The 27,751-nt window shown below is 47.0% G+C and overlaps 1 protein-coding gene across 1 annotated transcript; it reads right to left on the bottom strand.

Annotated features, from left to right (window-relative positions):
• Nucleotides 1-610: 610 nt before the first annotated feature.
• On the bottom strand, nt 611-24,199 carry MOB1B (MOB kinase activator 1B). The gene is made up of 6 exons (XM_059469835.1): nt 23,982-24,199; nt 9,867-10,033; nt 7,298-7,391; nt 6,130-6,263; nt 4,860-5,023; nt 611-4,581 (listed from the first exon to the last, which is right to left on the bottom strand). Exons 1-6 carry the CDS (start codon nt 24,194-24,196, stop codon nt 4,504-4,506), a joined length of 852 nt encoding a protein of 283 aa, XP_059325818.1. The 5' UTR covers nt 24,197-24,199; the 3' UTR covers nt 611-4,503.
• Nucleotides 24,200-27,751: the final 3,552 nt, after the last annotated feature.

Below are 27,751 nucleotides of genomic sequence, written 5' to 3'. Positions count from 1 at the left end.
CTAGAGTTTGGTACCTCCTTCATGTTTCTGGTAGGCAGCTCCTCTCAGCACTGACTCTTCCTTCTTACAGCGACCAACTGACTCCAGGTCCCCTCAACCAACCAACCAACCCACTCTTTTATAACGCTCTTATTATTGGCTACAGCTGTGGCCTGTTAAAGTCAGGCCTGCTCCTAATCTTTAATAATTAACCTGGCTGCAACTCTTTAGGGGATAAGATTACTTTCTATACTACCTTTATTTACTTTTATTCTATCCCCCTACATCCCTGCACATGGTAGATAGAGGCTGGAATGGGATGGGCTGTAAGGTCCCTTCCAAACCAAACCAATGTGGGATTCTATCAAAGCCTAAAACCTCCCAAACAGACACCGAACCCAAAGAGAACCAAGGTAAATGGGGAAAAAACCCTGAGCCAAAGGGATAGGTGCCAGCAGCAAGGCAGTTATGGCCCTCTGCTGCTGGGCAGGGCCAAAAGTGGAGTCTGCTGCACCTCCTGTGGCACCAACCAGCCAACAGCACCATTGGGTGGGTCCTGGTCACACGTGTCCAATGCAGAGGGGAGGGGAAAAATCTATTTCCAAGGAGGAGACCACTGAGGAGAAGGAAATAAAGACAGTCATGGTCAAACATAGCTATTTATTTTCTCTTATAAACAGCCTTCAGTTTCTTATTGAAAAAAAAAAAAAAACCCTAGGATTTAAATATTTTGCCCCATCACATACAACCATCTGTATACATTATTTACAACTCTCAAATAAACACGGTGCGGGTTTTCAGACATTCAACTTATTCTTTTTGAATCAGAAGCTGTTTTTGTTCAGAACTGAAATCTCCATCAGTGACTACAAACTGAAGCGGTATTGGCACAGTTAGCTCACAGTAAGGGTTCTCTCCTTGCATTTTACACATTACACTGAGTTTTGTCCCACATGTTTCAGGATTCTCAAGGAGGAGGAAAGGTTAGTATCGCTTTCAGAATTAATTTCTCTTTTTTTACCTTCAAAAGTGGCCTTTTACTGAAGCCTAGTTCATTTTTACTCAAACCTCGTTGGTTTTCATGGAAATCTTTTTATTGCATCCTTCTCTCTCTCCCAGGGCATGTGCCCCTGCACCACACAAGCACAGCACTCCCAACAGCCACGACAACAAACGTCCCCTCCGCGACACGGCTCGGAAAAATTGTCCCCAAGTTGCAAACGTACAAAAATAATGAGTATAGTTCAGTGGCTATAAAAAATTAATCTCCCCTAAAAATACAATATTCTATGAACAATCTGGGGAATCGATTCTCCCGACAAAATAAGGTAACTGGGTACTTTCCTAGGCTGCAAACTGAACCTGGCAAGAGGAAACTGTAAGGAAAGTGGGGGAAGAAGGAGGTTTAACACTGAAAATCACCAAAGTTAGTCTCGTGTTAAAAGAGAAGATATCCAGGAAAAAAGGATGGGCATCCATAAAACTGCCAGTGGTTTCAGGAGTGAAGGACTGGAAAAGAGACAACTGCTACCAGCAGTGAAGGAAACAAGATCTGGTGCAGAAGGGAATACTTGAGTGGGGAAAAAAAAAATCAAGGAATCTCTGCTGGTGCTGCAGCTCCTCAGCTAATCCAACCTAAAGGGGAGTTATGTACAGGAACAGCACTCTGGCAGGCAGGAGAGGAGGAGAGGGCAGCAAGGAAAAACACAGCTGTCCATAAGGATGTATTTATAGCAGAACTGTGTCCGGTGACCCAGGAGAAAGGAAGAGGGACGAGAAATAGAAAGGAACAATCTGAAAGGTAAGTTGAGTCCATAGCAGCAAATAGGTGTCCTTACCTGGTTACTGAGGGTCAGGGACACTGGGAGAGGGCTCAGTTCCCAAGGACTGAGTAAGGGCACTGCTCCTCTCCATCTCCACAGAAAAGCAGAAGTTCAAAGCTCTACATTGCATAGTAAGCAGGAAAAGAAACTGAATACTTGCAGATGGGCTGCCTGCCCCTCAGAACCTCTTTTGTCCCCTCAGCCACCTGCAGCAGCAGAAGGCAGTGGCTTGGTTCCTCTTTGCTGGAGTAACTTGTATCCCTGACTGGGACTGGAAAGACTTGGACACACATCCCATATCCATCCACCCCTGGGCTCGGCCCTTCGCAATGCCCAGCTCCAGGGAGGAGCCACCACCCAAAGGCCTGACAAGATGCAACGTGCTGGGAGCAGCAGAGCACCACAAAGCACAGGAATTTGGGACCCCACCAGACTGGAGGGCCTGAGGCAGCACTGGAAGCACAGCCTGGTTCAACCCTGCCGGCACTTTCTGCTCCCCGTGACCAAAGCTGGGAGGTTTGTGCCCGAGTGCTCCTCACCCCTCAAAGTCCAAAGTGGAGGCCTGGAGCAGAGCAGGGTTGGCCTCTCTGGGGTTTATTTGGAGGGGCAGGGGGTGGCCCCTCCTTTTCCTCCCCTAAATGCACTATTTTATAAACACATTCACTCGATCCAGGTTCCTTTGAGTGGCATTTCCATGTGCCCTTACTCCAAGGGTGTAAACACACGTCAACTTCTGGTCCCACAGCTTTCAGAAGCAAAACAACAATGAAAAGCTGCAAAAAGAAACAGCATGGGGACCTAAATCCCCACCACTGCAAACACATCCTCAGTGATGTTCTTTTCAAGTGTTGTGGAGTTAAAAAATGTGTTCATACAGCTGTCAGGCAAATCATGATCTCCAAGCTTTTATTACGTGCCTAGAAACTATTTGGTCAAAGACTTTCTACTGCCAGATATTGAATTAAAAAAAACACACTATCCACCTAGGACTCATTTTGATACATTCCAATTCTGATGAGCTGAACTGCAGCAGATGCCTCTGGATTTCTAGAACTGGCTGTTCAAAAGAAAAAAACTGCAACAACAACAAGAACTAAGCCCTCCTAGGGCACAAGTGTGCCAGGAACATGAAACCCTGCACTGCCAAGTCCACACAAACCCTCATTTCTACACCTTCATCCTTTCTGCTGCTTGCTGGCACAGGACACCAAACCAAGGAGCCACCCTGAAATAAGAGGCATCCCCTGTTTAGCACCTGGGAGCTCCTGCCTTGCTTGCTCTGTGTCCAAATGGAGCAGTTTGGATTTGGGAGACGGGTGGCTCTGACGCTGTTGTGTGGATGGTGGCACAGGAAAAGCCAGAAGATCAGGATCCCTCACTGGAGCCCAGCAGCTCCCAAGTGAGTCACTTCTGTGCTTAACTGTTCCCTGCTGCCCATGCCAATGGCCACTCACCTCTCCTGCAGGCTCCTGCATGCCAGCTCCATCTTTACTCAGTGTTTTTGGTCGAGCCAAGGTGTGCAAAACAGAAGCTCAACCTCTCTGCCATGTGCTTACCTTGGCCTCCCTCCCCTGCTCCTGCCGCTTTTCCCAACAGATGGAGCTCCCTCAAGATGGGCAGTGGTTTTAAACAGGAGAGAACACCATCACAGTAACAAGACTACAAAGCAGCCCCAGGAATTATCTCCCCTCCAAGACACATTTCCTCCAACAGCAAACATTGGCCACCAGAGCCCCTCCTCAGAGCCAGGCTTTGCATTCCTAACTTAAAAACACCTTTCCAGCAGTTATTTTTCAAGCCAGGTTTTCCTTATTATTATTACTACTATCCCAGTGCAATTTTTTCTAGGGAATATTTTCCCTAATTGTATTTGTGCAAACTACCTGTTCATTTGGCAATTACTAAGAGAACTTAACAAGCTGGCTGACCCAACTGATGCTCTCCTGCTAAGAAAATAAAAGCAGCTGTGCCAAGTGCCATGGCACAGGCATGGAACTACTTGCTAAGCACAAGGCCTGTGTAATTTTGACACCACCTTCACTGTTTCGCTTTAGCGAGCACTTTGCTTTTCTTCCTAAGAAGTAATCTAGCTTTGAAAAATTCTATATTCATCTCTAAAAAAATAAGACAAGTATTTGTATTAAAAGCTGGAGATCATTGATTTCAGCAAGTTATGGCTTTTTTTTTTTCCCTAGTGTAAGCATAGATATATATTTTTAAAACAAATTTCAGTAAGTGTCTGGGTGTTAGTACATGTTTTCTGTTTCCAGCAATGTTCAGTATTGTATGTGCTTTGCACCTCAGAAGTGAGTCTGCCAAGGCACTTAGAGAATGTAAGCAAGTCTTCCAGGGACTTCATGAGAATGGGCTACCACTGACACAACACAAGAACCCATCCACCAGCAGAGTCAATCCCCCAACCAAGCACGTTTCCTTAATAAACACTCAGCACCTGCTAGAAATTCCACAATGAATAACAACAGTAAAATAATATTAATTAAAAAAAAAGCTATTTACCACATATCACTAACAGAGAAAAGATTTCCCCTAATAAAAGCACAGAAAAGTAGATCTCAGCTGTCACTGGTAACAGCATAGGGGGGTTGTTTTGGTTTTTTTTTTTTTTTTTTTTAAATTAACAAAAAACAAATACCACACGCTCGCTTAAAGAAACAAGTGACTCCAAGAAGTCCTCTTCCTTTTATCTGTCCTTGGAGGTGAGTTTTTCAATCAGTTCTTGAAGTGGTGCAAGTTCTCTTCTATCAATAAGGTTGAATTCCTAGAACAGGGATGAGGAGAAAAACACAGAGTTCTGTAGGTATAGCTGAGGTGAGAAACCTCATTAGCCAGAGCTCATCTGGCACTCAGCCGTCCAAGCCCAGGCTTGGCCACTGCATCCTCCCCTGCCCATCTGCCACTCGCTGACCCCAAGTATTCCACTGCCTGAAGCTTTTTCTTCTTAAAGGAAGGGAACCTAAGAAGATGCCGATTTTTTTTGCATAAGGGAAGGGGGATAATGTAGCTTGGAAGGGAGAACACCATTTGCCATGTCCTTACCTGAACGAAGAATATAAAGTGCTTGAAAGAAGTGTTAAGGTGTGCCTCCTCCTGCAGCTGGATCACTGGGTCGAAGTGCTGGTGGTAGATGTGGGCGTAAACTCTGAACAGACGCTTGAGAATTGTCTTGGCCACTGACATGAAGTTCTTTGGGAATGGTACGCCTGGGGAGAATGAAACAGAGGGCTTATTCTCCAACTGCCAGGCATGTTTGTCTGCTGTGAAAGCCACTACAGGCCAGGGCAGATGGAATCAGTTCCAACAGCAGACCTTTGTCACTGCACAGGTTTTACTGCAACTGGCTGTAAAACGGCAGGTGGCTGCTGGGAGCCATGAACTCTTCAGTTGTCACTTCCCCAGGCTAAAAAAAGATCTGTATCAACCCTCTGAAAAGAGGAAACTTGCCTAGCTCCTCCTCACCTACCAGTCTCCCCAGTCAGCTTAGCTCTCCTGCAGCCTGTCCCCAAGTCCTGCCTGAAGGCCAGAGGCTCTGGATGCTCTGGGGCCAGTCAGGACCTCCCCAGAGCTTGCAGGTTCCACCATCAATGTTCTCATGTTCCTGCTGCAGCCTGCCCTGCACACATGCACATGGCATTTCCTCCTCTGCCTGCTGCAGCACACGGGAAGTTCATACTTAGCTGCTTAGTTTGTGGCCTCTGAATCTCTCCCTGAAGGCAGGGTTTTGTCTAAAGAAGCTTAATGAAAATGGGTCTAAAGCCTCAGAAACTATTTGCAAAGTTAAGGCAACTAAAAGATCCCCCCACCCCGTTATCTTTCCCAAACTGTTGGTTGGTCATTATTTCCCTCCTGCTTTTCAGAAGAAAGCCTCTTTAAAACATCTATTTTTTATCTTCACTTCAAGAAAACCAAGCAAAAATAAATCAACTTAAGATCAAAGCTGCAATTCAGCTTCTTTGGAGATAAGGCCTGAAAGTTTGTCACGACAACCAGATATCCCTTCTGTGACAAAAAGCTGCCAGTTACTGGTTAGAAGGGTCTGAGACCCTCTGATGTTATTTCTAAACAAAATGAATATAACACCAGATATACTTCTGGACCCAGAATTGTGACAGGTGTTTATTAGGAGCACGAACAGATGGGTCAGAGTTCATGCATTATAACACACCTTCAAAGATAAGTGTGTGCAGACAGATAATGTAACCTCCCAAACCTGCCCCACACATCAAGCACTGAGAAGACCTTTCACCCCTGGAGTGTCCCTGTGCAGGTGTAACCCGAGTGCCCTGCTCAGCTGCAGTTACCCCCTCACCTATTTTGGAAGGAAAGAGCGTTTCATCGTCCAGCTGGTCCTGGACCCAGGTCATCAGGTAATCGATGTACTTGGGTGCGGAGCACTTGATGGGCTTCTTGATGTTGGTGCCATCTGCCCAGTGGTACTCGTACCTGGGGTGAGACAAGGTGGCCTTGAGCACCAGGGAGCCACTCCTGATGGGCCTGCACATGGTGCATCACCTTGGAAAGATGGTGCTAAAAACCCCAGCACACCCAACACGGGGAGTGTGACAACACCAGCTCCCGGGTGAACCACAGGGTTTGTATGCTACAGATCATACACGAGGTTTTATGCAAGCTTAGCTGATAAATCTGTCCTCTCAATTTGTTTAGCAAATTTGGTTTTGTCAGAACAACTGCTGGGAGAATATTTGCACCATAAACAAATTTGATGAGGGATTATGAAGGTGCTGCTCACAACGGGACAAAAAACCCCCCATTTTTCTAACAGCAACAAATCACAGGGTCTGAAAGCATTTTAAAACTGTATGCAAGAAAACATGCAAAAATCCCAGACACATCAAATGGACCATTTGTCTGGATTTATGAAAAAGCAGGATTTCTCACCACCCAGTAATGCCCTAATACCAAGATTTAAGTGGTATTCATGTAGGAAAAAGATCAACACTTAGCTGAAATGCCAGGATTTTGCTCTGGTGCCAGAGCAAAACAACAAACTGAATTAGAGTAGGAAAATGCAGAAACACTGGATGTCTCAACAAAAGCATAAGCAAAAATCCAAGAAGGGCACAGGGATTCTTATTCAGGCATCTACTATTTCTACAATACCTACGACGAACATTTTGGTAAGCCCCAATGGAATGCCTGCATATAAAACCTTTAAGTCTTCATTTAAGAAGCTCTCATTAATGTTTCAGAAAAATACAAAAGGGGAAAAATAATTTTGATAATTAATTTACTTCCCAGGTTAAAGGAAAAAAACGAACACCAAACAAATATGAACACAGACCAAAAAATATCAACTTGCTATTTCCCACCCACTTAATAGACATTCAAATCCTTCTTCTCTTTCACACCCTTGTCACCCAACCCTGGCACTCCTCTCAGCTGGTCTCAAGCTTTTACGTGAAAAATCATCTCAACAAGTGCCCCCAGTCACCAGTGTGTGAGAAAAACATTCTTACTTGGGGCCAGCAGACATGACAGGGCAGCTTTCCTCCGTGCAGAAGTCCGTGATGGTTCCATAGAGCATGTTGATCTGGTTGAAGAAGTCAACAGCTGGAAAGCATGGAAACCACCTGTTAGCACTCTGCAGCACAAGATTCCTACAGCCCAGGCTGTAAAGCACAGCTTCTGGAATGGTTTTTGGGAAAAAACTCCATTGTTGTTGCTTTTTTAAGATCCATTATAAAAGAGATGCAGAATGCAACCACTGACTTTCTGGAATAGCTTCCAGCAAGAACTATTTAATTGTTCACTGCAGCAAAATCTTCAGTTGGAAGACAAAAAAATAAAGGAGAAAACCTTGTCATTTCCTTTCCTGAAAGTTTGGTGTATTTTATTACAATCCCAAATTCTACTGGCAAGTGTGGAATCCAAGAAAGATTTCCAGCATAAGCTTTCCAACTAGAGAGAGCAGGTACTCGTTAGGTGACAGTGCCTTCCCTCAGGCTTTGTATTCCCAAGGCCCACCTTTCCCAAAAACATCTCATACAACCCCAGACTACTTCGGGTGGGAAGTTCCACCATCCAGTTCCACCCCTGCCATGGGCAGGGACACCTCCTGCTCTCTCAGATGGCTCCAAGCCCTGTCCAACCTGGCCTTGGACACTTCCAGGGATAGGGCAGCCACAGCTTCTCTGGACAACCTGTGCCAGGGCCTCTCCACCCTCACAGGGAAGGATTTCTTCCTAATAGCCCATCTAACCCTGCAGTTATAGTTACTCTTTCAGTTAATTACTCCAAACTCTTAGAGAAGACAGTTCTTTTTCATTCTGTCACAAGGAACTGTGATCACTGCAATCAGCTTCTAAAACCCACTTTATCTACAGGTATTTTCCAGAGGATAAACAGCCAAGATTAGGCAGATGTCACTGGAGCAAGTCACAGCTACTGCTCAGCAGATGCAGGACACCAGCCCTGGCTTTTCCAGTGCCCACAGGAACTGTTAATTATTCCCTGCTCCCAGCAGAAACCACAGCCCACTGCTTGCTTTGAGGCAAGCATGTTCAGAAAACCCACACAGGCTCCCACAGAATGCCTGATTATGGCAAATCCTACATGTGGAAGTCTCAAAATCCACAGGCCCATCAAGTCATTCCCTAAGACACCAGTCAGGTTGAGAGCAGAGCAAGAAGCAGCAGCAGGGCAGAGCATGTTTGTTTTTGGCTCTCAGGGTCAAGAAGGGCAAAAGCAATGACTTGAAGTGACACATTTTGTCTCCTGATGAGACCCCTCTGTGAGCAGATGGAGCTCACAGCTACTGCTGGAGCCTGGCGTGGTGCAGGGATGCTGAGGGAAGGGAGCCCCTCACCAGCTCACTAATTACACTAATTGCACTCCAGCTAGTTCAGCAGTCAGGTCACTCGGGAAGGGAGGAAACTGCTGCCATGCAGGAAAGCAGACACACAGAATGCAGGAACCACCAAAAGGGAAGGATGCCAGCAATACATGAGGCATCTTGAGCAATGCTTACTCACACAAGTGGGCTGGCTTTTTTCTCTAGTCTAGTTTTGCAATGCAGTGTGAATTAACTTTTGCAAAGGATGGTGTCAGCAATTCCAGCCTGCCCTGGAAGCAGTGGCAAGTGGAGCACCAGAGCACTGCATGATGGGCTGGGAACAGGAAGGTGAGAGTCAGTGGAACAGTTTCACTTCCCAAACATCTCAAAGAGCAAGAAGAAAAAAGGCAGAACCACAGAAACAACTGGAGAACATTTAAATCAAGCAATAATTTCTACTGCAGTGCACAATCAATCCTGTACCACACTGGAGCACATCAAGCCTGAGAGGCAAAAGATGAGCAAACACCAGACAGGGCCCAGAGCTTGTGGCAGCCAAAAGTGCACAGTGCGAAGGGAGACTCCATGCTCTAGGAGCAGAGGGCAAAATCTATGCAGCAGGGAGAGGGAAGAGGAGGAGGAAACCAGGTCAAGCAATCAGAAAACACTAATTTAGGCATCATTGTTTGGCCTGAAAGCACAGAGTTTGGACAAACAGCTTTAGAGGAAGTTAAAAGAATGACATCAGAGACTTACCAGAGCAAAGGCTCAAAACTTGGTAGGAACTAAAGGAACTAACTTCAGGAAAATTACAGACCCCATCAGAACCACAGAACCACTCAGGCTGGAAAAAGACCTCTGAGATCATCAAGTCCAAGCTGTGGCTGATCCCCACCTTCTGACAGCCATGTCTAGCTGTTCCCTGGACATCCCCAGGGATGGGGACTCCAACACCTCCAATGCTTGACAATATTTTCCATGAAGAAATTCTTCTGGACATCCAACCTGAACATTGAGGCTGTTTCCAGTCACCCTGCCCCTGCTACGATAAACTTGCCAGAACTGCTCCCAGGAGAAGCAGTTCCCTGGGAGCAAAGCCCCACCTGGCTGCACCCTCCTGTCAGGAAGTTGTAGAAAGCAAGGCCCCCCAACTCCCCTTTTCTCCAGGAACAGACAGGGACACACAGCTGTCCTGCCCCAAGTGTCAGCCCACTTCCAACAGCCCTGTGATGAAGAGAAGGCCAGTGACTCACTGTTAACTGCCACCCACTCATTGAGGTCCTCCCCCTCTGGAAGCATCACGGCCATCCGCAGGTTGCCGCTCCCCAGCGTGGCCTCGGCATGTTTGAGCAGCTCGTACTGGTGGGACCCCTCAGGAATATTCTTCTTTGGTTTGAAGGTCTTGGAAGAGCGACTGCCACTGCAAGAGAGAGGGGAAATCTTTAGAGACCTTTTGGAACAGGAAGCAAAAAGGAAACAAGCACACTAGTCACGGGTAAGGACAGGATTAACATGAAATACTTTACCCATTCACGTGTTTTCACATTGCAACAGGGTATTTACCAACAACTGGGATGCTCACCTAGCAGGGATTCTGACTTGTTTGAAACCATTTTCTGACCTAATCACTTCCTTACCTAAAATTCTGTTTGGAAGAACATGGACTGGCTTAGGAAAAACGTTTAGACATTTGAATTTTAAACCATGGCAGTGAGCCTGGATGGCACACAAGCCCCTAACATGTCAGAAATACAACATGTAGAATTAAATATTTGCAGGGAAGTGTCAAATGAGTCCGTATTTCTGAGTATTTTCATGTATGAGCTGAGAGAAGAGTTCTGTCAGAATGGGCAAACTGAGCTCTGAATTCCAATGCAAGTGGAAAGCTGCGAAACCCACACAGCAGAATTCTCATCACAAACACTATCCAGATCTCATTCCTTGATATAAAAACTTGGCCAGTGTTTCACCATCTCTCTAAGGACCAAACAATTTTTTACTGGTGGGGTGCAAGGGCTGTCTCTCTTCATTTGAGGTCCCGGCACAGGATGCCCAGAGAAGCTTTGCCTGCCCCTGGATCCCTTTAAGTGTGCAAGGCTAGGCTGGAGGGGGTTTGGAGCAACCTGGGCTAGGGGAAGGTCCCTGTGCCTGGCAGGGGTTTGGAACAAGATGGGCTTTGAGGTCACTCTTAACACAAACCATCCTGGGACTCTGTTCCATGGTCCCAGAGCTGCTCTGACTCTCTGGGCTCCAAAGGAACAGCAGCATCCTCCCCTTCCCACAGGCCTCTGAAGCAATCCTGGCTCCTGGGGGCTGTGAAGAAGGGCTTGGCTGGAATTCCAGGGATCCTGGGATAGTAGAGCTGCACAGCCATGAGCATTGCCATGGACACCCCAGCAACAGCAGCACAGCCTGCAGCTAAATGCAACCAGGAGCCAGAAGAACAAGGAAGGAACGTCCTGCTCCCATCTGTTCTGTTACAGGACACTTCTAGCTGCTCCCAGGCATCTGCACCTCACCCTAAGCCAGGATACCAGACACAAATCCTGAATTAAATAATTGCCTCCCAGTGGGAGTGAGAAGCTTCTGTGGCTCAGGGAGTTGCTGTCACCTCTCACCCCTCCAGCCATCTGCATGTGGTGCCAGAACAGACTCAAACCAGCTCTGAACAAAGAAGAAACTAACAAAAACCCAAGGAACAAAAACCCCAAATCTCTTGACTGACTACTTTACTTAAACCCAATTATTGTCTTTTCAGGAACAAAGCCACTTCAGAGGCACTTGGCCAACATGAGGAGTGAAAATACAACCTAAAACATCTGGAGAGCAGAAGAGACTAGGACCACTATCTTTTCATGTGTCAGCATAAGCAGAAGGAACCCAGCACGAGCTAAATACAACCTGGAAAAGGTTATGAAATAACCAACCCAAGCAATTATCGTTTGTATTTTAGCACTAAAAGTAAGCCCAACAAAGGAACGAGGGTTTGGGAGTAGGGCACAAAGAAAGCATGGTGAAGGAATTCCCTAGGCAAGTAGTTTGTTCAGACATTCTGGGTAGGAATTCACTGTACCCACCCCAGCCTGTGAGTCTGCCAGCCAACAAACCAAGTCACTGCAGATCTGCTGAACACCCTGCACAGATCCACAGTCAAGGAAGCAGAAAATGCAACATGTTGGAAAAAGCTTTAGGTAGCATTTAATCCCTGCTCCCCCCTTCCCAGAAACAGGGGTATTCTTCCCATAAGCTGCCAAAGGCTGTAGCAACAGAAAGAAGTACTGCTCTAAGGCAGTCCTTCCATCTTGGCCTCCAACACCTTTCTGACCCCTGCTTCTCCAATGCAGCACAGGCACCCTAAGCCAGCAGGAAATGGTCTCACAGTCAAGGCAGGCAGGCATCCAAAAGGAAAAGCCATTAGGGTAACTGCAGCCTGGTAGTTGTCACGTGCTATGGAAATACCTGCAATTTTGGCAATAAATTGTCAGAATTTCATACATTTATGTAGTTCACCCAAGCCAGTTAACACACTCCCTGAGACACAGCTCAGGGACACCCTAATGCAGCCTCCATCTTGACAGGATGTGGTTTTTCTTGGAAAGTTTGGTTAAAAATATTGCATTACTAAACAGTACTCCAATTACCTTATTAGTCCAGAAGCTCTCCTATTATTTAACAAGAAAAAAAATTACTTTTTCTTATTATGCCGATCTGTTTGACGTGGCAGATTGAGAAAGTTGTCTTGACCCAGGTCTATTTCCTCAACCTCTTGAGCAATTGGTGAAAAAAGTTTAATTTTAAAGAGTTCTGCCTGTTGGCCAACAACACACAATCATCCACGCCTGGGTCACATGTGACATTCTATTTTCAGCCACATTCCATCATGGAATCAGCCAGCTCTGTAGAGGTTTTCAAATGCTTTAGGACAGTAGGCAGGACCTGCCTTTTCTTGTTAGGAGTCTCTGAGCTCTCCTTCATCTTAACACAGAAGTGAAAGGGGACAGAGAAACCAGTGAGGATGCCATTTTCCTTGGACATAAGGAGGCTATGAAACATGGAGCAGGTTGCACCATCCCCACAACGTGCCACAACCAATATGCAGCCTCTCAAGGAGAAGGGACTCCTCAAGGTATTCCAAGGACGCTTTGCTCCCTTCCCTGCCACATGGACTGCTCCTAGCAAGTGATTTCTCCCTTCTATTCCTGCAGGGATCTGCACCCCAGCAGTGCCAGCTGCAGCTGGGCCCAGCACTGAATGACGAGCTGTGGCTGAGGCTGTGTGCAGGGCTGGCAAGCCCTTCCCACCAGCAGGAGCCCACGCAGCCACGTCACCAGCGAGAACACCACATTTCCTCCAAAGCTGCAACTTGAGCCACTCATCTGCTGGCAGGGGGTGGGCTTTGTGATGCACCTTCTGCAGGCTGCTCTGTCTCAGGATGGTAAGAGGATGTTTCCAGAAGAAAGGCAAAATGTGAGGTGTTCTGCTCACCCCACACTGCCTCAAACAGCTCATCTCAGCTTCAAAGGCAGCACTGGCAGATGTTCTGTGCTCAAAGCACCTTCAATACCCAGCCTCAGCTACGATAAACTTGCCAGAACTGCTCCCAGGAGAAGCCCTTGGGCTGGCCTAGCTTAAACCCCCTCACTCCCAACCATTTGTCCACAGACTCCTTCAGCAGGGATTTTTAACCATTTCCACCAAGTCTGACGCAGATTTGGGGAAACCTGAATTAAACCAGGTAAGTTTAGGCAACACACTGCCACAGGCTAACCAGTGAGTTTATCACAGAAGCCCCCAAGTTTTAGCTGTGCACTTCTTTGTCTCCCTTCTCCCGCCATGCCTCTTTTTAAACACAGAAACACTCCAAGACAAGACCCAAATTCCAGAAAACCAAACATTTCCAGCCTTTAAACAATAATACAGGCCTTCAAATGGTAACATCCTGCTAAAAATAGGAACATCGGAGTGAGAGCGGTTTGTTTCCACCAGCCAACACATCCACATAGAAACTAAAATAAAAGCTCGAGCTACTTTTTGACAATGCAATCAATAGGTGCAGCCTTCAAACACCTTTTCCCTATGAGAACCACAGCATCAGAAGGACAGCAGGTAAAATTAAGCTGAACACATTCAAAATCTGCACTGATGAGACTGAACTTGAGCACTGTTATCTATAAAACTGAATAGTCACAACATTTCTGTTCTGAAGAGAGACAGTGCGAGGGCAAAGCGTTGCTTCCTTCAGTTCTTACAGCACCAAAAAGTCAACTTTTTCCAATCCAATTGTCATTCACTGCAGGAAGCCTAAGTCCAGCCACTTGAATCTGCAGGTAACAAAAGCAAGGCAAGAATTCAGCATGCATTCCATGCAGCAGCTCTGGGAAGCAGCTAGGAGCTGCCAACTCCTTACACAACACAGTTGCTCTCCCAGAGTGTCAGGCAATGGTTTGAAAACAATTCCAGGCCTAGAGCTTTTGTTTTAGTTTAAGGAGGAATCATTGGCACCAAACTGAAAAACTTCCCCAGACACATGGTCATTCCTATAGGAACAGAACACATGGGGCTCATTGTTTATTAGCTACACCACAGAGTAACTTTAATTTTCTGGAGGTTTTTGAACCTGAAGATGCTTCTCAAAAGGGGTGTGGTATTTCCTCCTTCCACTGGAGTACTGACAGGGAAATCAGTGTTTCCATGAAATTTTTCATTCTCTACACATCAAGGTGGGGACTGAAATCTGGCCTCCCCTTCCAGGGAAAAAAGCTGTCTTCAAAGACTGGACATCCCTACAGGATGGCAGATGGAAAAGGCTCAAGCTCATGAACAGCTCTTAAAAAGCACAGGTCGCACTATACACAAGACCTGACACTTTAAAGGAGCAGCTGTTTATCAGATGATTCATATGCAGGAAAGAGAAAGTTATTTAAGGTAGCCCTAAGGAACAGTTTTTGCTTTTGCTTGCCCCAGCCACCACCCCTCAGCGTCAAAGCCGACATAACCCTTACACATCCACATTCTTAAAATGCTTTTTTTCTGCTGTACGCACACAGTTTAGAGCCAGTGACTTCGAGCCAATGTGGGATTGGTCCAGCAAAACTTTTACACCCACCAGAACACCCCTGAAGGGAAACCTCTGCTGGCTGAGCTGTGAGCAGGGGACAAGCTCAGCGTGTTTGGAGGGCGGTGGTTCTGCTGCGCCGTGTGCCCTCACTCCCCCTGCAGCTGCACATTGTGCCAAACCCACAAGGACGTTAGGTGGCCACAGCCTGTTTTCCAGCCCAGCCAGGTACCTACACTTCCCCTGCCTCCCTTTTCTGTCTGCAGGCTGACAAAGTGCCTGTAAACAAGGGGGAGGTGTTGTGCTACAGCACTGGTGAGTGTTACAACTCCACCCAATGGCGTTCCTGCTATTTACCCACTTGGATGCAACCCTTCTCCCAAGCAACCACAATTCCCAGTGCAAGGAACAAGCGAGCATCCAGAACCCCATCCCATGACCGGGAAATCATCATCACTTTGCTATGCTTACAACCAAAATAAATTCCCTTGTTTCATTTACAACACATTCATTTAATACACTTTCATCTCCTGGAAAACCCTCAAAATAAACAAAGCAAGACACAGTTGCCCTCCTTGGATACTACCAGAGCCCTGTCTGTGCACTCCAAACACAATTAAACTACTCCCAAGGCAGCCAATGGCTGCGGAAGTGACTCAACCTCTCCTGCCCTGTTCCCTGCAGCACTAACACAGAGGGGCAGGCCAGAGCCACGAACAGCAGTGTCCATCACAGAAAAGCCTGCATCCAGGTTCTCCAGGCAGTCGTGCCCTCCTGACTTGCAGGGACAGGCAAGCAGACAGGGGGACAGCATAGGAACTGGAACATTTCCGTGGCACTAAAGCTGCAGCCTCCCCAAACTGTGGATGCCACTGCACTGCCACTCCCTAATCTCCCACAGACTTTTCCCCAGACCTTTAAGACCACCAAATTTGAAACACATTTTCACCCCAACTAGCAACAAAGAAGCTTGCAGCAGAGACCCAACTACCTGTGCACATTCTCCTCCTCCTGACAGCCATTTGAAATCCTGTGGCATCAGAGGAATCAAGATTATCCCAAATATTTTGTTGCACACTCCCAGGAATCCAGTGACTACCCTGAGGCAAACAACACTGTCTTCACCCACAAAACTTCAAGCTTACCACAAACAGACTTGATCTTCTTAAGAAAGGTGAGCACTAGTCTTTGCTGTTCTGTTGGGTCCTTTCAATCAGACTGAGGTTCCTCATCTATTTCAATATTAACATTTACTGTGTACATACACACACACCTCGTGGCAGTGTAAGGAACAATCCAAACTAGATATATTTCTTCTAGTATCCTAATATTCACATAGTACTTGCTTAATAGCATGGGCTGCTGGAGCTTTGAAGAAGGCAAACATGAAGTACTTCTCCAACTCTTGTTTTATCCTACGAGATGGAGTTCACTATTTTGGACATTTCAGCCCCTGATTAAGCTCCCTGCAAGCTAAACAGCACAATTTCCCCACTAATGTTCCCCTCCTTTCTCAGGGATCCCTTATTTCTGTAAATTAGCATCAGCTCACTCAAAAGGGAGGGCACAGCATGAACTCCAGCTTAAGTCAGAACTTCACCCAGTAACATTCCCAAGTTTAGTTTCCACAAAGGTTCAATCCTCTTTACTGCAGGAATCTACCTAATATACCATTCAGTGGGCACAACCACTTTTTTCTTTTTCAAATCTACCCTTCCCTGTGTACAAAACTGAGCAACTCATCAAAGAACTATAAGGAAATATGTGTGATACTCGTGATTCCCTTACTCCAGCACTTCTTCCATGTGATGAGCAGGAAGCAGCATCCCACACCAAAGGTGTCTGCTGCTCCCCACAGCCAGCTGCTGCTCCTGCCTGGCAGATTTCCTGAGGTTCAGCTGAATTATCTGTCTGCCCATGACTAACACAACACCCTCTGCGTCCCAAGCTGCTGCTAACAGTCACACCCTGTAAATACATTTACAAGTAGGAAGCAGAGCTTTGCAGAAAGCCATCCACAACCCGCTGAGGGTGATAAATTGCAGTAATAAAAGCTTGGCTCTAGCATCAAATTAGATGATGTAGATCCTTACTTGTGCACCAAATATAGTGCTTGGAGAACATGCCTCAGAACATGGATGGCTTCCCAAAATGCTGATCAGTGCTTTTGGAAACCAATGCTTAATGAATGACAAAGCAAATCCAGTCATACTACCTAAAAAATCCCATCAGGGCATTTCTAAAGGAACAAAAAAAAAAAGGCTTCACTCAAGAGTTTAAGACAGTCTTCAATCCCTTTAAACACAATAAAAAGAACCATCTCTTAATGTGCTTAGGGAATAGGCAGTTAAAGGAGAAATTTAACTAAATTTCATGGAGAAAGAGTCAGTTAACAGTTTGCAAAAGGCTGCCCTTTACTGTAACCCCCAGGCAAAACAGGCTGAGGACAGGAACGCGGCAAAGGACAAACACTCGGCAACTTCCCAACAGAAAATCTCCAACAGAGACAGAAGGTTACACTGACACTTGGATTTATGGGCAAAATGGGGTCTGCATCCAGGAACTAACACTCACTAGAGGCAAGAAATAACACAGAGAACAACAGGAAGAAGGAATGGGCAGGAGGCAGCAGTGAATAATCTAACAGCTTTCCAAAAATACACTGCATTATCTCACCCCCAAGTATTTCTTACACAACCCCCACATTTAGTAAAATCCTGTATGTTCCATGGGTAACTATCTTCAGGAAAATTTGCTTATCTCTTCCAAAGTATCTTATCAGGAAACCCCCCCCCCCTCCGGTCTGAAGCATCTGAGAGGGAATGACTGCTCCTACATAGACAGGACCACATTTCTTTTGAAGTTATTTAAGCTTAAGCATTTGACAGTTGAGCCCAAAGTAAGCTGAACTGTGCTATGAATTTAAATATTCAGACTTTTTTATTTTTCACACTCCCATTGCAGCAAGGAATTTTAGGAAGAGCTGTCAACCACAAAAGTTAGCAATGGGACATTAGAGATGCTGTTTTTCCTAAAAGGTACACCTCAGCATTTGAAGAAGTAGTATTTTGTGGCCATAAAATAAAAGACAGAATAACGCCATTCTGATTCCTGGATCCAGTGTCCCTAAAACAATTAATCCATTCAAGCAAAACCAGGCCTGTGCTACTGAAGGTGGGAAAAACACAAAGTACCAGCTACTGAAACAAAATACAGGTTATTTCATTAAGCTCAAAATAGAGAACCCACTCAATCATTATTTGGGTTGAAATGATTTCCATATCAAAACTCAGTTGTCTCCATTTCCAGCAAAAGAGGAATTTACCAAAGCTTACCTAAGCTCATTTGTTCCCTTTGTCATAAAGAAAGGAATTAGACTTGTGATAAAGACAACAAATCCAGGCATTATGAGCCCTTATCTGCAAGATGTTCTCCTTCAGGTGGGGAAGGGATTAAGATTTTGTACGTCAGCATCTCAAGGACACAAGCAATTAACTCCACAGGCAAGTGACCACACTGAAAGATGAAGTGGTGCAAGGACAGACGACAACAAAAAAACCCAAGCAAACCTCAACTAAAACTCAAGTGGAACATCATGAGCTGGATCTCTTCAGGTACTTAAGAGCACAAAACGGAATGGATTCCTGCCAAAGATCAGCTGTGAACTGGACAAGGAAGAGAAGAGAGGGTGAGCAAGGCACAAGCATCCTCACACACCAGAAAAAAAAAGCCAGAAGCAAAGTTGGAACAAGCAGCTAAGGTCACAGTTGGATTTCGGGGGGAAAAAAAGACACAAGAAGAGTGAGTGAATTCGTTTTCACGGGCTGCTTTTAGAAGCACCAAAGTACATTTGCAAGGCAAAAACTACTGTTACCTTGATGAATTCTCAGGGTGGGACTGACACACAAAATTACCATCTCCTCTCCGTGCACTGACTGACTGCTGACTCAGGCTATGGATTTGAAATGGGAAGCCAAGCCCTGAAGCAAACAGACAGAGATGCACCACGCTTTGTACCTAAGCTCACTAAGAAATTACAAGTTATTTCAAACTTATTTTCCAGGAACCAATTGAAGCTGCATGGATACATGCAAATCCTCAGATCTCGTTCCCTTCTTTCACATCCCCTCCCCAAAATATCTACTCAAGCAGCAGTGCCCTGGGAAAGCATTTGGGAGGGATCTGTGTACACAGATGACAAAGCAAAGCACTGGATCCTCAGAATACCACGTCATGACATGTGAAGGCTGGAGGAATTTTTCCAAGTCTGTGAAAAGAAAGTGTTATACTTAAAACAGATTAAAAAGCAGCTGAATTTATGACCCACAGGCTCCCTGTGTATTTAAAAGGAGTAGAAAAACCCAAAAACAGAGCAAAAGCCAAGCAGTCAGTTCATTGTAGCTCGGCTCCAATAGGAAGTGGCTTAGTTTACAAATGCTAAAAGCATCACAAAGTACATCCTGCGGTTTATTTAGGCTGATTTGTGGGTCACAGGCTTATTGATAGCTCTGGCACCAAGATCTGCCTTACTGCTTATGAGGGAAGACTTAAAGTGGCCAAATTTAATGCAGTTATTTACTTCTCCAAGAAAAACAAGCAGCTTCACTCTGTCAGCCTCTTGCAACCCTCCAGCCACCCACTGCCTGGCAGACAAATGCTTCCAATATTTTATCCTTTTTCAAACAAGATAAAAAAGACTATGTATGTGTCAGGTGGAACTGTGGCCACAAAGAGGCCCAAAATCCAAAGCCCTGTCTGCAAAGTAAAAGGTGACAAAGGCGTTTGATAAAGATGAAAATGCCAGCCACTCTCCAGCACATCAATCACCCCCAAAACCTCGTTGCACCGCTCCTCCCTGCAAACAGCTAATGGCATTGGCTCACTTACACACAGAGGGAAGGACAAACAAGGGAAAACAATCGTGGCATAAAAGCAAACAATTAGGAAGCAATTAAGACTGGACATCTCTGCGCTGTAGTAAACACAACTTTCACACTGAACAATGCCTTTCTTCCTAAGCTATTTTTTCCATTACAAACGAATCTTTCTATCTGAGAAGGAGCTATCTAACAACATTTAGAAGAGACTATCACTCACTTCACCTACTACGCGTTCCCAAAACACAGCAGCAGGGCCAAACGGTGTTTTTCCAAGCGCCAGGCCAAGCGCAGACATCTCCCAGCCCGAACTGGTCTGCACACTCTGTGACTCCGAGGCAGACTCAGTCTTGCAGAAATAAAAGCCAGGCAGCAGCTTCCTCGCTCTCTGCCTCCGAGCTCACTGATAAGGCGGCAGCACTCCATTATGTGACACCCTAAACCCCACGTTTTACTTGGCTGTAAGCTGATTGTCACAGCTGATTCCGTTTAAAACCCACCGCTACAGAATACTTCTGCTTTCCTCGAAACTCAAAATTAATGCTACCAAGGCTTTAAAAAAAATATTTGGGAAGAGGGCAATAGCTTTACAGCTCTCTCTCCAATTTATTTGTGGGAAAACTCGAGAGACTTCTGAATCCTGGTACTTGAAAAAACAAAACAAACAATAAACAACAACAAACAAACAAAAAAACTGAAAAAACTCCACCAGGAACTGGACACAGCAGTAAGGGCAGCAGTCAAGCAGCTGATTTTATGTTAACGCATCCCTGTGTGGAGAGCTTCTGTCCTGATCCCACTGTAGCCTTACACTCCTCACGACAAAACTGAAGTAAACAAATACATTGAAACACAGCAGGGGGGAAATACCTGGATGTCCCCTGTATTTCCCATTTCTAACAGTCTGCAAATGCCTACACGCTGATTTTTCCATGAGCAAATTCCAGTTCAGGAGTGCCTACCGGTCCTCTGGGCGAGTCCTTGACTGAGAGGAGATAAACACCTCTCCCAAAGCACGGAAGGAACACTCACAGAGCACTCAGATGCTACACTGCCCACGTTGGACAAGAAGAAGCTACCTGGCACCTCGGGAAGCTGAGGAAGGGACAAAAACAAACAGCCCTAATGTTCTCCAAGAGCAGCAGCAGCCTGAGGAATTGGGAAGGCCCCACTATCTCAAACCCAACAGCTCTGATTTTGGTATTTATCTCCAAGAGATGTCAGGGGGGAAAAAAGGTATTACCTCACTGCACCTTCTACACATATATTTACACAGAAAGTATGGTTTCAATTAAAATAAAAACAACAACAAAACAACAAACCATGTGGAGCATCAGAAGCAGCTGCCAGGCTCCACGGTGCTGTAGAACAAGGCAGTGAAGGAAGAGCACATCTTGCCCCAGTCTGGTTTACAAGTTAACTTGGCCTTCACTCACCAAAATACGTGCCCCCAACAACAGCCACTCACTCCCACTCACCTCCAGCAGCTCCTCGTCCTTCCAAGGCTGATCAGGCAACAACTACTTAAATCAATCTCTTGATTAAAAAACCCTGTGCTGGAAACCTCAGGGAGGGATTCACTAATCCAAAGATGGGGGCTCTGTGGGGTTTTTTTAAAGAAAAGACAATTTCAGAACTTCAATAATAAATCTGAATATTTTCCTTTTATAAATAAATGGTTTTCATCTAGCTTCCTTTTTTATGTAAGTCTTGCCAGCAGAGGATAACACAAGCATGTTACCATATGGCACGCCCACCAGAACTATCTTTGATTTTTTTTTTCCTTGGAGATGTAAGCTACCTGCAACTATGCTGTAATTTCCTTTTAGAGAGAACTCAACAAGCAGAGGTTTTTTGGAACTGGATGTATTTTCTAGTCCAAGTCCCATTTTTAATTTATTTTTAAAGACTCGGGATAACTTATTCAACTGCTGGAGAGGTTTACAAAGTCTTTTCAGAAAGGAAGAAACAGATCAGAAAGAGAAAACCGCGGCTCTGAAAATAACAATTGCTGTCAAACCCCAGTTGTATTAATTCAGTGACTCGCCTCACAAGACAGTCTTTTTAAAATGTTCCCCATAAGCAGAGAAAACAATGGCTCCCCTTGATTTTATTCCCCCCCCCCCCATGTAGCTTTATATATCACTGGCCCTAGCAACAGGGAAGAACACGCAGGGATTTGTCAGCGGACAAGGGGGGCCCCACGCACGCTGCGTTATCCCAGCACAATCCCCCTGTTCTGGGACAGCGGGGAAGCCTGCGGGAGAGCGCAGCTTTGGCACCGTGCTGGCTGTCACACTGACAGGCCGCAGCCCCGAGCCGAACGAGAAACCTGTGCCACAGGTTCGCTGCCACACAGGAAACCTCGCTGCTGCACAAGGACAATCCAACCCTCACAGCCAGCCCCAAACTGTGATCAGCCCGCTGAAGGACAGCAGTGCCACCGAGGCAGGGAACAAACACTGCTGGCACCTCCTCGCCAGTGACAAAGGGGTGAAAAAGTACTGAGAAAGACTATGCTACAAGTATCGTGCAAAACAAACGGGGGGTTTGCAACTCAAAATGCAAGCTGGCATTATCAATAAAGCTGCAGACATCCACGCGCTATCTTGGAGTAACTCTTGTCAAGCCAAAACTCCAGTCTGACAAAAGGTCGTGCTAACTTTCTGGATCCCTAAAAAAAAAAGCCAACCAATGAAAAAAAGCCCCACCAAAACTTCATGTCAGCATCACAGAAAGTTTCCCTGGTCACCTCGAGGCCTAGCAGGCATATTTTCAACTTTTTTTTTTTTTTAACCCATTTCTAGATTGCAAATGAGCAAATTAGGTGCAATCTACAGCAGTCTGCCAACAACAGCTGAGGCAAATTTGCCAACATTTCTAGCTTTGCCACGCACTAACTCAGTCTCCATTTCTATGTTTCATCCACAAGGATAACTTGGAACAATAGAGGAGGGGATAAAGGTTTGCTATCCTAGGTTTCAGAAAAAAGGGTCTGAAAAAAAAGAAACCATCTCATTATTGCCTGTGACAGAGGGTGGAGGGTTTCATGCTTTTCCATTCCCAGTTAGCCAAATGCCACGGAGAGAGAGGCTCTCTAATTTGCAAACCAGACTCCCAGGACACTCGAAATCCTGTCCCCCTTTCTCCATCCACCGTGGCAGCTGAGAATGACGAAGGAGAGGGACAGCTGGGCTCCTCATTAGGAGCACGGCGCCTCCATGCACGGACAATCATCTGCACCCACCTCCTGTCGGTGGCTCCCGGAATCCCTTCGGGAGCACGATCGGCCAGCGGGATGGGGACGGCAGAGTTAAAAGATAAACACAAGGCAGGGACTGAGGAGGAAGCCAGCGCCAGGGTTATTTGTCTCCATGAGAACACAACTTACTAGGGCACTCCAGCTCTGAGATAAAGTCTCTTCTCTAAGCCCAGGCCACGTTTACATCTGCTGGTTATCAATGTAAGCCTCTAAGAACAGGCAAATATTCCGGCAGCAGTCCCAGGGAAGCCGGAGTGTGCGGGAACACTCAGCGGAGACAAGGCCCTAATGGAGCTTGGCTCTTCCGGGGTGCCTTTTTCGGCCGCCTCGATCGCCCTTCTTTCCCTAGAGCGCATCTTCGCCTTAATTAATAGGTCACTGAACCGGTTTACGTTAATTGTCACAAGTACCTCGTCTTTGTTTCCAAGGGGAGGGACCAAAGTTCATTCGGTTCTTGCCCACGAAGCAAAATTTCAAGAAGTGGGGCTCTGCTCGCACGTGTCGCCCCCGACTCCCGAGGGAGCTTTTTGCCTTTTTCCTGCCGTAGTAAAGCCCGGCCAGGTCCCGACCGGGGCTCCCCCAGCCCGGGAGCCCGGGCCGCCCCATCACCTGCACCGGGGCTCACTTCCACACGCCAGCTCCTGACCCAGCTGCGCCACACCACGCTACGGCACCATCCTCTGCCCGCCAGAAACGAGAAACCCGCATCAAAATATCATAAAACCTCGGGGAGACCCCTGGGGTGGGTGTTTGGCCCCAAGCCCCTTCTCGCCTACCCAGCGACACCCCTCCGCCGGGGAGGTGCCCGGGGCTGGTGATCCGTGGCTGTTTTCAAACTCGTATCCGTAAGGGGAAGCCGCACGGGAAGGGGAAGCCCGGCTCGCTGGCTCGCCCGCCCGCCCTCCAAACGCCCTCACGGCGCGGCGGCGGCGGCCCCGCCGCTCCTGCCTGCTGCTCCCGGGGCCGCCGGGGAGCCGGGGCACAAAGGGAGAGAGCGGGGAGCGGACAGAGCGGGCGCCAGGCCGGCGGGGAGCGGCGGGGAGCGGAGCGAGCGGGAGGGCGGGCGGGCGGCGGCCGCGGCCGCTCGGCGGGCTGTGCTGCCCTGCCCTATCCTGCCCGACGAGACGGCGCAAAGCAAGAGGAAAGGACCCCCCCACACGCCGCGGCTACTCACAACAAGAAGCTCATGGCGATGGCGGAAGAGCGGGACCGGCGGCTGCCTGGGCTCGGCGCGGCTCGGCTCCCAATGGCAGCAGCAGCAGCAGCGGCGGCGGAGGGCGGGCGGGTGCGGGGAGAGCGCCGCGGGGCGGGGACACGGCCCGCCCGGCCGCCATCGCCCCCAGCGGCCCCCGCGCCGCTTCCTCCCTCGCAGCTGCGGGGCTCCGGCATGGGCGCGCTCCTCTCGGAGCCGTGGGGCTCCCCCTCAGGAGTCCTTTCATGGCCCCAGGCACGGGCGTCCCCTCACAGCCGTCCCGCCGTGCCGGCCCCTCAGAGGAGCCCGTGTGAGTGCCCCCAGACACCTCCATGGAAACGAGCACCCCCTGCCCCTCCAGAGCCCCCCTTCTCCCCTCAGGACAAAGGGGGCCAGGTACCAGCCCACAGGTCACCACCACCACCACTACCAGAAAAAGAACAAAAAAGTATTAACGGCGTTTCTGCCCTCCTCATCGAACTGTCTTTTAGCAAAACGTGACAAAAGGTATTGTAATATTTCTTAATGTTTGTTAGCAATTTCTAACTGGGCTGGTGAGGGTAAGCGGTGGGCAAAGGAGGGATACCCCTCAAGTGACACTATGGGCGGCTGAGGTAAAAAAATAAATAAATAAACTGAGGTAAAAAAACTGCATTTTTTTTTAAGAAACCCTTGGCAGGCAGATACAGTCACATCCCAGTGCGCTTTATGGCAGAAATTGCAATCCCAGGGTATAATTTTCACACAAAAATCTGGCTCTGTTTAGGTGAGTAAGAAGCCAGATTTTGGAGAGGGTGCAAGACAGGCAGCATAACCTCCAGGGATTCCCTTCTGCTGCAAGAGGAATTTGCCATCCCAAAAACCTCGCACTGCTGCAGGTAGGCCAGAAAAAAGTCTGATGACTTTCAGATCTATCACGAAAATTCAACACATAAAACAGGCTACAATCCTACACAACACTAACTTTCCATCCAGAATGTCAGGGGTTTCAGCTGTAAGGCCTTAGGTGGCCACACTTGACAGTCATTTGCTTCCCTCACCTCACATTTTTAAATGCTGAAACTGCATTTTCCACTCTGTCATTCAGACTAAGTCAAAATGTCAGGTCAGTGCATTTCTAAGTAAATTAAAATGACACTATTTTTTTTAGGACACCTTTAAAAGCCAGTGTTTTAGTGGGCAGCAGCGGTGTAATTAAAAAGCATTTCACGACGTTTGCAATCCTCCTTTTGCCTGCATTAGCCAAAGCGTTCAATGGGTCTTGGAGCACTTTGTCACAGATGCTCAGACTTAAGTTGGCCACGTAAATCAAACATAAATACATCACTGATCTTTCTGGCACATTCCTGCTGGCACATGCATAACCTCCGTTCCCACCGCTACACTTCCTCCTGCCCACAGAACGTTTCATTTTTTAAGCAGCAAGTTAAAATTAAACCTCGGTTGCTGCAGTAGGAAACACTTGGCCAGGAGAGACGCTTATGTAACGTGCAGGCTTTATGTCTCACATGAATATTGGGCTGCTGGGGATGGCTGAGGGTCACATGAAGGGCTCTCCTCGGCCCCAGGGGCTGGCAGGGAGCTGCAGCCTTACTAAGGGGGAGGCACGGCCCTGGCCTCGCCTCTGTCATCTCCCTTTATCCAGAGCGCTGCAGAGCCTCAAGAATTCCTCTGGAAGGGCCCTCGGGCTGGCAAAGTGCTTCAGTCCTGGGCTGAAGTTCTTGGCTTTTCAGCACAGCTCGGTAAACACAGAGCACTGCAGCTGAAAGCAGTGCAAAAAAAAGATCACAAAACTGAGTATGGATCAGGAACAAAAAAAAAGGGAAACGGTGTTTTGTTTTTAAAAATAACACAGCGTATAAATAATTTTGGAAAACATTGCAAGAGAACAGAAGGTCAATTTTTCTTGACAGCAGATTACACAGAGGGATAAGGAGTGTTTCCCAGTATAAGCACTTGTCTTAACATCACATCTGATGATTTTCTGATCAGACTAAAGAATAGCTGGAATCGATTGTTCTTAACAACAACAACCTGTTTAACATTCTTTAAGAAAAAGGCATCCTGCCAGGTAGATAAATTCTCCAAGGCAGATACATTCTTGGTCCACAGCAGTATGGAGGCATCTCCTGAGATTTCCTAGTTTTGCAGAGGCAGATTCCCTCTCCTAAGGTGACTTCATTCCACAGCAGCTCTGTCAAGTGAATAAATGCAAATTCTCTTGTCCTAGGGTGACCTTTATAGTCTCCCATAGGTGCAGAGACTCTGTTCCGACATGTAACTAGGGAAGCTCTGAGATTCCATGGAAACCTCAGTGCCAGCAGTTGCCCAACAACACAGTGCCGGTAACTCTCACAAACCTGACAAGCTGCCAGACAAGCAAGCAGCAGTGGGTGTTTCTTCCTGTACTTGGGAACCAAGCAAATCAAAGGAAAAATGGGTGCAAGATGTGCGTCCCTTCATGAGATTTTTCCTTGCAGCCTGCTTGGCTCATAAGAGAAGAATGCCTATAACATTACCTCGGTCCCTAAGATTTAGGGATCTGCTTATTCAGGAAAACTGAAAGCACAAAAGCCAATCTAGATAGAGATAAGTGCTCAAGATTAATTCCTATGGTTATCTTAATTTTTTTTTCTCCTATAACATTTGCCTGCTTATTTAAAGAAGGTTTTGAAGAGAAACCTGGCAAGTAGGCCATGAAAGACTGGAATGTGAACCACTTGGGCACCAAGGTAAACATTCTTCTGAAAATGTGCATAAAACATGATTTACCTTGAAAACCCAGAAGGGTTGAGAGTGCTGCTGTCAAGAGGCTGTGCTGTTCTCAGGGCTGGAGTCTGTCATATGAAAGGCTGTCACAAGGAACAGTTTACAAAAGCATCAGCCAGCAGCAAGAGGGTGACATAGAGTAGCTTGTTCGCATTTTCAAACTGGTGATAAGAAATGTTCAAGGCTTCTGATAAATGAGCGTGTTGGCAACACAGCAAGATGAAAGACTTGTGCTGGAAAACCCAGGATTGTATTTTGGGTTTGATGGTCTGCAGTTGAAATTGCAGCTCTTACTTGGTGACCCTGAGGCTACAGCTACAGGGTGCTGGAAAAGAGAGGAGCATGCTGGCTTTCATGGCTCTCGTGGTCTTCCTGATCCAGCTGGGGTCCTGCTGGGCCTGGCCCATCCTCCTTCTGGATGCTTGCCTGAATACCCTGGATCTGAGCCTCCACATTCCCTCCCTGGGTTCCTCCACTGTTGGGATTTTGGATTCCAGCTTGCCTTTTCCTACTCATTTTGCTTCATCCTAAAAAATTTTTTTCTGGGTTCAGCAGGATCTACTTTCCCCACATGTGCACTTAGAAAGAGAGTGCCAGCTCTTTCCCCCTTATCCCTCTTGGATGCAGCAATGACAGCAGGACTGTCTTCCCAGACCACCTGGAAGGTTCTGCCTGTTGAGACCTTCAAGCAGGGATGGGAGTGAGGGGCAGAAAATCATCTCTCCTGGAAAATCAGTCTCCTGGGAAGGGGTGTAAAAGGCTTGTCCATGATGAAGCCCAACCTAAAACTTTTTTATTGCAAGAATCCATGTGTGCCTTGGGCTCATCCCCACAGTGTGGACAGCAGGGGAGGGGGGGATTCCTCCCCTCTGCCCTGCTCAGGTGAGACCCCACCTGGAATGCTGCATCCAGCCCTGGGGTCCTCAGCACTGACAGGATATTGACCAGTTGGCACAAGTCCAGAGGGGGCCACCAAGGTTAGC

This window comes from Ammospiza nelsoni, chromosome 4, assembly GCF_027579445.1.
Source record: "Ammospiza nelsoni isolate bAmmNel1 chromosome 4, bAmmNel1.pri, whole genome shotgun sequence".
NCBI classification, from domain to species: domain Eukaryota; kingdom Metazoa; phylum Chordata; class Aves; order Passeriformes; family Passerellidae; genus Ammospiza; species Ammospiza nelsoni.
Note: the sequence above shows the minus strand (reverse complement) of the source record. Positions and strands in the feature narration are given on the sequence as shown.

Bases quoted from the DNA above. Each gene is read 5' to 3' on its own strand.
- MOB1B (XM_059469835.1), bottom strand. From the start codon at position 24,196: ATGCCGGAGCCCCGCAGCTGCGAGGGAGGAAGCGGCGCGGGGGCCGCT. The intron at 10,034-23,981 runs GTGAGTAGCCGC...TCTCTCTTGCAG, and splicing joins ATCGCCATGAGCTTCTTGTT to TGGCAGTCGCTCTTCCAAGA. The intron at 6,264-7,297 runs GTAAGAATGTTT...GTCTCACCCCAG, and splicing joins GTCATGTCTGCTGGCCCCAA to GTACGAGTACCACTGGGCAG.